Source organism: Augochlora pura, chromosome 11 (genome assembly GCF_028453695.1).
Source record: "Augochlora pura isolate Apur16 chromosome 11, APUR_v2.2.1, whole genome shotgun sequence".
In the NCBI taxonomy this organism is placed as follows: Eukaryota; Metazoa; Arthropoda; class Insecta; order Hymenoptera; family Halictidae; genus Augochlora; species Augochlora pura.
Window position 1 is genome coordinate 5,969,528 of NC_135782.1, and position 12,141 is coordinate 5,981,668.

The following is a 12,141-nucleotide window of genomic DNA, read 5'->3' on the forward strand; positions in this document are numbered from 1 at the left end:
TCATTCACTTTCTCTCTCTCTCTCTCTCATGCTTTCTCTCTTGCATTCATACTTTATCACTCTTTCTCTCCCTATATTCTCGACAACTCCAGAATTCAACAAAAATGGATTCGGTAGGGGTCGTTTTAGTCGAACACACGCTTTTAAAGCTTCCGAAAAAAATGCTTAAGAATGATTTAGCAATGCTGTCGAGGTATCGATAACGAACACAACCATCGAAAAGAAACAACAGAGGAAATAGGGAAGTGTTTCGAACGATTTTAGAAAGACAGTGTGCGTACGGGGTTGTTTCATGAATGAAATAATCTTGCGTTCGTCTCTGAATTTAAACGTTCAACCAATTTACGAATTTAATGAACGAGTTAATTTGATTCAAAATCGATCAAGATTTTTAATACCTCGATTAAAGTGTTTCTAGTTAGCTCTTGCCTTTGTTCATACTACTGATATTTCATTAAAAAAATGATCGTCACCCTAATGTCTTCATAGAGAGTACCATGTTCGTCCTAATTAAAAACATAAAGATAAATTAAAACAATGCAAAAATTAGTGTTATTTCTTACTAAAAGATGCAAAAATTGTTAACAGCACCTCATTTTGTCCTTAATAAAGAAACAACTATTTTTCTAAATTTATCCCTCGTTAGAAAACAATTAGTCGAGACTCTGTCTTTAAAAAACTATCCCCAAAGATTTTCGACATCCCAATAAAATAATAAATCAAGAACAGCAACTGTAATCTACCGGAAAATTAAAAACAATTATTAATAAAAGATCGAACTCGAAGACAGATCAAAATCAATGAAACAACCTGTACAAATCCCGCACGAGAGATCATTGAAAGAAAAATGTTGGTGCAGGTTATACAACACCGTATTCCTCTGTATCGATACCGATCCTCGTACGTGTGTTTCGTGTATGCGTGTGTTTGTTTGTCTCTCCGAGTGTGCGTGTGCGTGGATCCATTGCCTGATCACCGACGCAATTAATAATATCATGATCGCTATAGGCTGATAGGTACATACAAAACAACACACAATAAAAACAATAACATAATATTAACGTGACGCTCACAATAATAATAAAAATAATAATAATAATAATAATAATAATATAGTAATAATAATAATAATAATAATATAATAATATAATATAATAGTAATCATCATTGTGATATAATAATCATAATAATCGCGGTTGAACATCGTCAGCGGCGGGAATTGGGTGGGGATGAGATTAATTATCAACTAATTACACGCCGATTCACAAAGTCCGGATTGCTGATCGCCGACTGCGATCCTCGAACATCACGTCCATAAATACACCTGTACACTCGCGCGCACTCCCCTCAATTTCTACCGTCGTCCCTCTCTCTCTCTCTCTCTCTCTCTTTCATTCTTTTCCTCCCCCGTTTCTCTCACCGATCTCTCACACACGTACCGCAAACAATCGAACGTCCCTCGGGCATCCCCTCTCACGTATTCATTTTCCATATCTACCATTTTTTTTTTATTCCCATTATTCACGTGTACTTATACTGTATCATAGTTTATCCTCGTTACATAATTAATGTACCATAGTAATCGTGGCGGAACTATATTTAATCGTTAATCCGAGTCACAATCTCGCGTTGCGTGTGCCTGTGACCGTGTACGTGTGCGATTCCTTCGTCGGTGTGTGTCTGTGTGTACTGTTCGTGTGCATCCTGCCGCTGTTCTATCTGGTTTTTCCATGTTTTAACGTTAGTCTAATTATACGATAGATGTCTCTCTCTCTCTCTCGCTTTCGTTCTCTCTTCGTCTCTCACACACGCGCAATTTAATCTCTACGCCCTCTTCTTTAGTCATCTTCGGTTGCGATTCACTTTACTCTTTTCCGATAACTATTTCCCTTTCTGTCTCACTCTCGTCATCGTTTCTCCCACGCAGGAACAAGGCTCTCGTTTCATCTTTCATTCAATCTCTCTCTCTCTCTCTCTCTCTTTTTCTCCCTCTCTCTTTCTGTTTCATGCGAGAGCGCGCGCGCGCGGGTCCGCGCTTTTAAGAAATTCCGGTTCTCTCGGTGCTTCTCTCTCTCTCTCTCTCTCTCTCTCTCTCTCGCTCTCTCGCTCTTTCTGCTATCGATTTTCCGGCGCGAGGCTAGGTTGCCGACTCTCCCGGTTTTCCGCTAGAGATTTTCCAATTTCCTTTCGATGCGCCGCGTCTCTCGTTACTCGAATACCGTGTGACTCTTATTAAACCGCGTTCGATTAACCCTTCACCGGCCATATAAACTTTTACCGGAAAATATACCGAGGAGAAATATCAAATGCTCATGAATATTTTTCAAAAATCAATTTTTATATCAGCAAAATATGAATTTAGTGCTGCGAGAGTGGGGATTGTACTAAAAGAAGTCATTTCACAGACCGGTGGAGGATTAAACGTTTATGGAAAATATCGGATGTACATTGTCCGTCAGATTCGAGAAAGATTGAGCGAATTATGTGTTATATATTCCCATTTTGTTAGCGAAAAATTGATTTTACAGAAATTTATTTTGGAGAAGTATAGAAAATTGTATGTCATCTTCTTTTGGAACGTATATAACTATAGACTGAAGGTATCTTGTGGGAAAAGATTTTGAACAAATAATATTTATCTCAACCCGAGTAGTTATCAATTTTATCTTGCAATGAATTAACGATTAATTTTATTCTTTAGAAAATAAAATCAAAAATGTAGAACAGCACCTTGAACTATGAATTAATTTTGACGGGACTATAGGACTTCCTGCTGTTAAATCGTTGCACTTGAAGCGAGCGACTTCTTAGATTCGAAATAAGTTCACCGAGTGATTCCCTCGGCGAATCCCAATAAATCCCCTCTACCAATTCCCAGTCATCGCCAATCCAGAGAGAAAGAGAGAGTAAATGAAATGTGAGGAAAAATTAGTCGTTTCGTTCGCTTAAACAATCGTCGAACAATTTATTGCCAAAACAAGCAGCTCCTCGTAAACAATAAAATAAACAATTTAACATAACATGATTACACAGCGACGGTTCCGTTTTCCAATCGTTTCCACTTACAAAAAAAAAAGGAAAAAAAAAAACATAGTCGAATATTCACGTGCAACAACCTATACAATCGACAAATGAGAAACTGAAATTTGCTCTGTCACATTTATACTGGCACTCGGATCGCGACAGATCACGCTCGAGGAAACGTCTCTCTCCTTCGATTCGAAAATAATAAGCTCCCGCGGAAAATCGATTCGATACAATTTTCCAGTCACGCCCGTTCTCTCTCTCTCTCTCTCTCTTTCTTTCTTTCTTTCTTTCTTTCTTTCTTTCTCTTTTTCGCTCGTTCTCTTTCGTTCTCTTTCTCGAGTCTTGAACTTTTCGAAACCGGAAGAGACAACGGTCCCCGTTACATATAAAATCCACGTGTCACACATCGTCGACGCGCGCGTGCGCGCACAAGCACACTAATGTACATACAGAAAATACGCGTGTATGTATACATTTATATTATAGTATAATCGTAGGCATGCACACTCGCGTTCAGCGGCTCTTATAATTTAGATAATGTTGCACCTTAGAGAATAGAGATCCACTGGGATATTTATTTTCATTTAACATCCGATTAAATTACCTACTTACTTCTCGCCGACGTACCGATTAAAAGGTAAACGCGTCGCCAATCTTCGATCCGCGGCCGCGCTCAAAGCACCCAGTCCCCGAGATCCATCGATCCCGATCGATCCACCCCCGTGACCACAGAACCCGGGCGACCCGCTCGTCCCTGAATCCGCGGCGAGGACTACACACGACCGATCAGTCTTCGGCAAACTGTTTTGTCATTCCCGCGGGAATCTCCTCTTTGAGCTCTTCCGTCAACGTTCCCAGAGTCCTCTAAATATACACGCGCGACGAAAGATTCAAGGAGGAACGTCGCGCCGGGCGGAAGATCGAATCGGGACCACGCCAGGGTCGCAGTTTCGTCGACGCTCGACGATGGACGTCGATCGAACGCGAAACTCCCAAGATCACGAAACTGCCGTGTCTCCCGGTTCTCGCAAACAAATTTCGACCTAACAGCATCCCCCGGTTCGTCGTCCACCGCGCACCGGAGGATCGAGGACCGTAAGGTTCAACAATCTAATAATACTAAAAAAACGATTAACAAAGACCCTCGAAATGAAAATGCTAAAGGAGAAAGGAGATCGGGTCCTCGATCCCTGCGATCCGTGGTTTCCGCGACGGGCGATCCCAAGCTCGGCCTTGGGGGTGGTGCTCTCGACCAGCCGGTCCACTAAGTATACCTTTAAATCTAAGTCGCATTTGTTTTTACATATAATATAAGAATCATAGGTACTAGTTTGCGATCCTTGGTAGGCGATGAATACGACACTCTGGACATAATTAGACTAATTCTCCGAACGCATGGTTCCGCTGGGACGTTTCTCGGGTGTCCCCGACGCAACCGTATATGCGGACGAAAAAACGTCTCCCGTGTTTCCGCGACCGTCGCGTCTCAGCGACGAAGTTGCCTCGGAGACCCAGCGATCCGGTCCCAGCCGTTCACCTTTCGCGATTTCGTCGACCGCTGATGTCTCCACGAGACACGCGACGGACGACGGATAGAGAAGTTATCTACAATGGTCCGATCGCTCTCTCGATCCATCAGCGGTCCAACGAATCTCTCCGTTTACTCGGTCCGAACGAATTTCTGCGGATTGGATCTACCGATCTACGTCGGAAATGTGCGAGGATTATCGGATATCGGTCCCACTGTCCAGCTTCACCGGCGACGGCCGAGTATGAGCACCGTCTCCACAAATAATTTAGTACTTTCCGGGAATCACAGACATTAGCGATCATCGTTGAACGCGAGGAACCGCTCAACAGCTGCGAATCTTCTCCGCGAGAGAGCCACGATCTTTTCAATTTTTACATCTAGATTTCATTATCGTCAACTTAGATTCGTTCTAACGAACTTTCGTCTAATTTTTCATTGATCTGTTCATTGGATCTGATACGAATAGCTAATAATCTTCGCTTTAGCTATTAATCGAGCTGAATCATGGCTCTTCTACGATTTTTATTCCGTAAATAATTGCAACGCGTTGACTGCCGAGCGAGAAAATATGACACAGCTTTTAGCACCTAGAAACACCTTAGTAGCGTCCTAGGATTCTATAGACTCCCATTAAGAACATATCGCAACAGAAATAAATTTTTATACGCGGTTAAATAATCGCGCGGCAATCAACTCGACAACACCAAATCTACCGAGCAATTTGTTCAGACACATCGCTACTTTTCTTATCACATATGCTCGAATGAATTTCTGCAATTATTTCCTACGAAAGACGCTTGATAATTTCAACAATTTAAAAATCTAAAATGTGGAGCGGCACGGTAGATTCAGTGTCAATTTTTTAACAAAAGTGAGAGGGCAGCAACCTCGCGGAGCCCATTGTGGATCACCAGACCCACCATTGTGAACAATGCAACAAATTACCGCGACGAATTTCTCGAAAACGAATCGATTCTTCCGGGGTTCGGTACGACCCGTTTCGACACTTACCCCCTCAGAGTTCGCTCCTGCAGTCTGGCGATCCTCTAGAGACCGAGCCGGGTTCAATGGGGCCCCGTAGCGTGTCGCCTCCGGAACGGTTCCACGGCGATCGTCGCACGATGCTCTTTAGATTCTTCGAAAAGTTCTCCGCGCAATGGACGAGCTGAACAGTGCAAGGACGTCCGTGGTTCCTGATTAGGGAGAGTTAGGTCAGGAAATGGTGTTAGTCAACGGGACGGGGTTAGGGTTTTTCACGTCGGGGATGTAGGGGGGGGGGGGGGGGGGGGTTCGTGTGAGACACGGGCAGGGACAGACACTAAGTGACACTAATTTTCTTTACTATATATAATATCTATATATAATATGTATAACTGGAGGAAGTACTACCGAATTACGAATTGGACAGATTGCTCTCGGCGCGCGATTAGGCGCGTCCACGAAGAGGACCGACGACACCCGGCACACCGACGACCACGCGGACGATAAAACAGTCTGCCGATGGACGTTCTCCAAGGACGCCGCGCTAAAGACGACTCCACCCTCCTTTTTATACAAACACCGATTCCTAATATCTCCCTATCTCTTTCTCACCGAATGGTTGGATAGGCGGCGACCGCGATGACGATGAGGATGACGATGACCGTTAATAATATTAATAATAAAATAATAATAATAATATACTACTCGCGAAAAACGTTATCTCTCCTTACAAGTGGTAGGCAGTCTTTCAACAGCTGCTGAACAAAGTTCGTTTAGGCGTGCGAGCCATCATCCGTGGTCGAAGTCGACGAGCTCCTGCTGCTGACCGGTTTATGCTGCACCGAGTCTTCAGGGACGACGAAGACATCGAAGTTCGTACGATCGTCGACGATAGGACCAGGGTAGCTCCCGGAATCCCGCGTTTCTGCCTGGGAAGCCTCGAGTCCCGGTGTCCTGGAGGATTTCTCTGGGGTGTCGCGAAGCCGCTTGTGACCCGATCACGGTATCGTTCATGCGGCCAGGCCATGGGGCGTTTGATGGTGGAGCAACCCCGGGTACTGTTGAGCCACGTGCGCCAGCTGATGGTGATGAGCATGGATGTGCGGATGAACGACGGCGGTGGGCGGCGTGTTGGTGCTCGAGGCTCCGGCGGCGGCGGCGGCGGCGGCGTGGGTCGGCAGAGGCGTCTGCGGCTGGGCCGCGTGCAGCGTGTGGCTGTGACCGGCGGCGACCAGGCCTGTCGCCGCGCCGGTCCCGGCGCCGGACACCGTGCCGGTCACGGAGCCGGAGGCCCCGCTGCCACCGGTCCCCGTCGCCCCGCAGCCGTTCGTCGAGCCGTGGCTATGGTGTGGATGGCCGAAGACGACCCCAGAGAAGGCCACGGGTCACTGATGATGCTTCGCGGATCCGTTCGCGTGGTGCGCCTGCGCGACCACGTGGTGACTCGAGGGTGGCGCGTGGCCCGCGCTCGGATGATGATGGGTTCCGGTCGCCCCGTGGTGGTTCGCGTTGTTCGCGCTGCTGTTGTTATTGTTGTTGTTGTTGTTCTGCTGCTGCGTCTGCCGCTGCGTGTTCTTCTTGTTCTTCATCCGTCGGTTCTGGAACCAGATCTTCACCTGCCGCTCCGTCAGGTTCAGGTTACGGGCCAGCTCCCACCGCTTCTGCTTCGACACGTACGCGTTGAACAGGAACTCCTTCTCCAGCTCCAGCGTCTGGAACTTCGAGTACGGCTTGCGCTTCTTCCGCACCGTCACCTGACCGGTCCACTCCAGAGGGTTCGAGCTGCCGCAACCGACGCCCATGCCGGCCACGCCAACTCCGACCCCCACCCCCGCAAGGGAACCTGCGGGAAACAACGAAGATGGGGAGGAACCCCACATCACTTAACACAATTAGTTTGCCAGTTACAGAGAACCTAGCCTTACGGCTAGAAATTTGACAGGTGGCGCTCTTCCATTTTTTATTATCTCGATGGTCATCGAATTTATACGAGTTTGCACCCTTGATTGAAACTGGTAGATTTTTTTGAAAATAAATAGCAAGTTAACTAAAAATTCTATGAAGTTGAGATTGCATGCGTCAAATTGATCTCTTACGATGTAATGTCGTACTACGCACGTCAAATTTAATCAGAACAGGAAAATAAATAAGTACTAAATAAATAACTAGCTGAACAAACACACAATGTCTCGTTGCATTGTATAGTTCTTCAAAGTTCAATATTCTGGACAAGTTAAAACTGTTTCGTATCAAGCAAAATATATCATACATTATATTTCACTAAAAGTGAAGTCCCCGATGAAAATTGACTTCCCAAAAACTTACGATTCAATACAGAAAAGTTTTCTACTCGATACCATCGATTTCAAAAAATCGAAGAGCACGACCACGTAGAGATGCCTTAAAACTAACATGATACACAGCTAACAGATTGATCCTAGAAGAAAAAGAAGAGAAAAAGAATTCTGTATTAGGAAGACGAAGTAGGAGTTCTGGTTTATTTTAGATCGTCGGTCGATGGCGAAGCTCGTCGGATCGAGGTCCGGAGCAAGAAAAACGGCTTCGCCGTACCAGTTCCCTTTTCCAGCGACTTTCAGAACCGTCGGGTCCGCGGAAACGAGAGCAAATACGTTGGTTCGTTAGCCGACGTATCGGTCCGTAACCAATCCCGTTAACTTTTTCCGAGCGGAGTCACTCGATTGACATTTACCGCGCGCCGTGCACCCGAGAAACCGATCGATGCCGCAGCTGCTCGATTTGGTGCCGCGAGTCTTTCGATTATCTCGCGAACTGGTGCATCGACCGATTCTAGAACACGTATCCGTCTATACGAACTCGAATTTCAATTATTTTTTAATATACTTGGAATAATCAAATTGACAAAAAATTGATGAGAGACATTTTTCTGATATTCGAATTATTGTATTCAATCGTGGAATAGAAAATTTAGGAAAGATTTAATGCAAGCGATACTATTAACTACAAACTTTGATGTTAAGAAAGTTTATCAAGGTGAAGATCAACGAGTTCGCAGAGTTCAACACAGACTCGCGTCAGCTTCCCATTTACAGGAGAGAATCCGCGATACATCGACCGTCGATTTCGACCAGAAGAAAGTCCGGCAGAGTCGTTAGACACCCGTAACAGTTACTTAATTGTTACGTAAACGGCCGGTATCGCTGGTAACGGCTCGTTAACGTCTATACGAACGTCCCGAGTCAATTAATCCTGCTCAATCCGTGCGGCGAACGATCGTGCTCCGATTCATAGAGAGAAAGACACTGACTCAAGTTTACGATTATACTTCGAACCGAAGCGGACAAGCCTTCGTTCGATCGTCCGTAACGAATCCGGTGCTCGTTTCCCTCTCGATCGGTAATTATAGATTATTCATTCACGGGAACATGCGCGGCAAATCCACGGGAAATGCTTGGAAACATGATTACGCTACTACTAATTTATGCCGTCTCGTGTCGGATGGTACGGCTCTATCGGAAATGGATCTTTGATGTTACCCCGAGAATTTTAACGATAAATAATTCTGTCGGCAGGTTCTCGTCGAGTGAGAATGACACTCTCGGTTTCGCAGGCTCGAGAAGGAATCGAGGATAAAGTTTGCATAATATTGTAAACAGCAAACAATGCGAGAATCTCGTAACATTTTCTCAATGATAAATAGAATCCTTTAAATTAGCATTTATCATTAACCCTTTAAGCTTACGGATCCTTAAAGCATTATGGTCATAGAATTGATTGCAAACAGAAACCCTCGCGAGAGCACGTATCTCTATGGTAATACATAAATAACGAGAAAATGATATCCATAAAGGTATATGTAATATACACTAATCGTTACTTTTCAATAGGGACTACATTTCTTATCAACAATTAGGGGCGCGAGTAAACCAGTTCGACCATCCACCGTCGGAGTAGATCGTCTCTCCGGCAACCGCCTAATTTCCGCGAGTAATTTTCAAAAACCGTATCAGCGTTACACGTGTCCCTATCAGCCCGAAGGGGTGGGTCCCGGGGGCGCATAAATCCAGCGAGCGAATTCGATTCGTCGGTAGACTGCTCGGGCTCGAATCAAACCCGGGATGTCAAAATCCATGATTCCGGCGAATCTAGGAGAAGCCGCGTCTTGAGAGAACCCAAGTCTCGACTTGCAGAATTCATGCGGATCACGGAAAGAGACTTCGTTCCGGAGGGCGGCTTTCGCGTAGAACGTGGAAAATTCACGAGTGGCCGAGTTTCCTGGCTAGACACGAAGATCGTGGGCGAGGTCGTGGGGTCATGGGGATCGTCGGGATCCATGGCTGAGCGAGCTCCCCCAAGCTTTTCGACGGCCGTGTTTGCGCGCTCGTGTGCACACACACACGCGCAAGGCGGCACGCACACAGCCGTGGATTCGTCGCGGCCAGACCGTATGATATAATTGGACCGGTTCTACTAACCGTCCAGAGAACATGGAACGGGGACAGAGATCGCGAAACTGATTGTTCGTGCATGATCGTCCGCGAGATTGTGTTGGGCATCATCCGGACACTGTTTTAGAGGAGTGTGCGTTGCGTCACGGGAGCCCGCTTATTGTTCTCGGCCGGCGGTCTTGATAGTTGGCAACTTGATGGCTTGGATCTCTTAGTGATCTCGATGGCCTTGGCAAATTATTGAATTCATTTGTTTTGGAAAGGAGGATTTTTAGTTGGTTGATTCGATCGAATTTACAAAATCCGGCGAGTCTAATGAGCGATAGAAAGGTGTCTCGAAGGTACAAGCTGGGTAAAGAACACATTAATTTGAATATTAACTTTGCATCGCCATTAAATATTGCTGAACTGTTTCTCAAAAATATCGCTAGTTAATTCAAATCTATTATATCGATTGAATGGTTATAATCATAAGTATTGCATGGATGAATTAATTAACGTTGCAGCATAAAACACGAGGGGTTAACCCTAACCTAGACTTAATGGCTTCGAGACACGTGCAAAGTCCTACGAATATATGACAATTGATGATCTTATAGAGTACGTAAGACGACGAACCAATGGAGGAAATTTCAGCAATCGAGGAACCGTGATCGCTGAAGACGATTTACGAGATGCTACCCTTTGAGTGAACCATTAATTAGACTGCAGATTTGGTGAGCTTTCTAAGGCAACCAGTGGGTAGAGTTTGAAACAATGAAATAGCGAATTTTCGTGCCAAAGAATTGAAATTCTTGCAAAATTGACAGGGGGACAGAGTTCTTTTCTGCAGCATAGTGTTGCCAAGCTGAGCGAACGGGATGGTAGCAACCGACAAGGCTATCTTTAACCCAAAAAGAACGTAAAGAAAAGACGATGAGCGTTAATCGGGTGCTCGGCCAACAGAGTTGCGATCCTCCACCTGCCAGCTCATCCCATCGATGATCCACGCTGTAAGCCTAATTTGTTGCTCGTGAAACAGCAACTCGAGCCTCGCGAGCCCACGGCCCGCTTAAAATATCCGACAGCGCGAGTTTTATTTGAAATTGAAATACCTTTAGGCCTTAAACACGAAAGCGAATAAATTATTATTACGCCGTTCCTTTTTTTAGATGTTTAAGATCAACGAGGTTCAGCGGAAATGCGTCGTTAAAAAGCATTAAAGACTTGGCTGATTAAAAGGTTCGGCATTACTGGAAACGGGTCTCTCTCTCTCTCGAGCTTCGCTTAATTTATTAATATAATCGCTTTATATAATAATGCTTTTGCTTATTCCGGTTGTAACCTTTTTTCTTTTTTTATGGAGCGCCCGTGTAGGCTCGCGTTTCGGTGACATTTCTATCGCGATGTTTTATTGCTCGGTGAACGCGCTTGGGAACCTTGTTTCTCGACGTCTGTTATCGACGACTTGTATTTTCGTCTCCAAGTTTATGCAATTCGACTGCTGACGGATGCGCATTGGCCTTTAAAATTGTTCGAGAACTTCGACCGCAAAATTATTCGGCACGGGCTACCGTAATTTCTACAGCTGATGAGAAATATTTTCCCTCGATAAATATAGTCTAAAGTTAACAGTTGATTGAAGAACTTCTAATAATACAATTCATCTAACAAATTCTCCGTGGAAACGTCTCTGTAATATAAATAATTGCAAAAAGAAAAGAGACAGGTTCAATGTTAAAATCAACAAGCAAGTCTCGCGTCTTCAGCTAAAATAAAAAACAAAGGTTCACGGTTTCGGCTAAAATAATAATCAAAAAATGAGGCTCGCGGTTTCAGGTAAAAATAATAATCGAAGAACAAGTCTCGCGATATCAGCCGCAACAAAATAAAAATATAAAGCGCGCGGTTCCCGCTGCGATAAAAATGTCCAAAAAATTGGCCACGAAAGGTTGCAAATTTGCGGCACGAACTAGGCTCGGAATCACCCAGTAAATAACGCCTGAAACAATTTCGGCGAAGCCAATAAGCGGTCGTTCTACGTGGAAGACTGCCGGTCCGAATTTCATCTTTTCCTCCTCGCTTATTAGATCCCGCAACGTCTTTTCCTCGGTCTTCCCTCTCTAGTTTCCTCCCCTGTTTCCGCTACCGTTCCCTCCCTCCATCCCTCTCACTCTCTCTCTCTCTCTCTCTCTC

The 12,141-nt window shown here is 45.0% G+C and overlaps 2 protein-coding genes across 4 annotated transcripts in view; both read right to left on the reverse strand.

Moving 5' to 3' along the window:
• Window positions 1–1,470: 1,470 nt before the first annotated feature.
• Window positions 1,471–6,924, reverse strand: LOC144476705 (uncharacterized; the record flags this gene model as incomplete). The annotated part of the gene is made up of 1 exon (XM_078193836.1): window positions 1,471–6,924. A coding segment is annotated over one exon (375 nt), but the record flags the coding sequence as incomplete, so codon positions are not given.
• LOC144476704 (uncharacterized) overlaps window positions 6,924–12,141 on the reverse strand; it is a 103,056-nt gene continuing 97,838 nt past the window's right edge. For 2 of the 3 annotated variants that reach the window (XM_078193835.1, XM_078193833.1), the window contains one exon: window positions 6,924–7,421. In XM_078193835.1, the coding sequence (XP_078049961.1) occupies window positions 6,925–7,421 (497 nt within the window). In that variant the 3' untranslated portion in view covers window position 6,924. The remainder of the gene's footprint in view (window positions 7,422–12,141) is intronic. The other variant, XM_078193832.1, reaches the window with a different exon arrangement.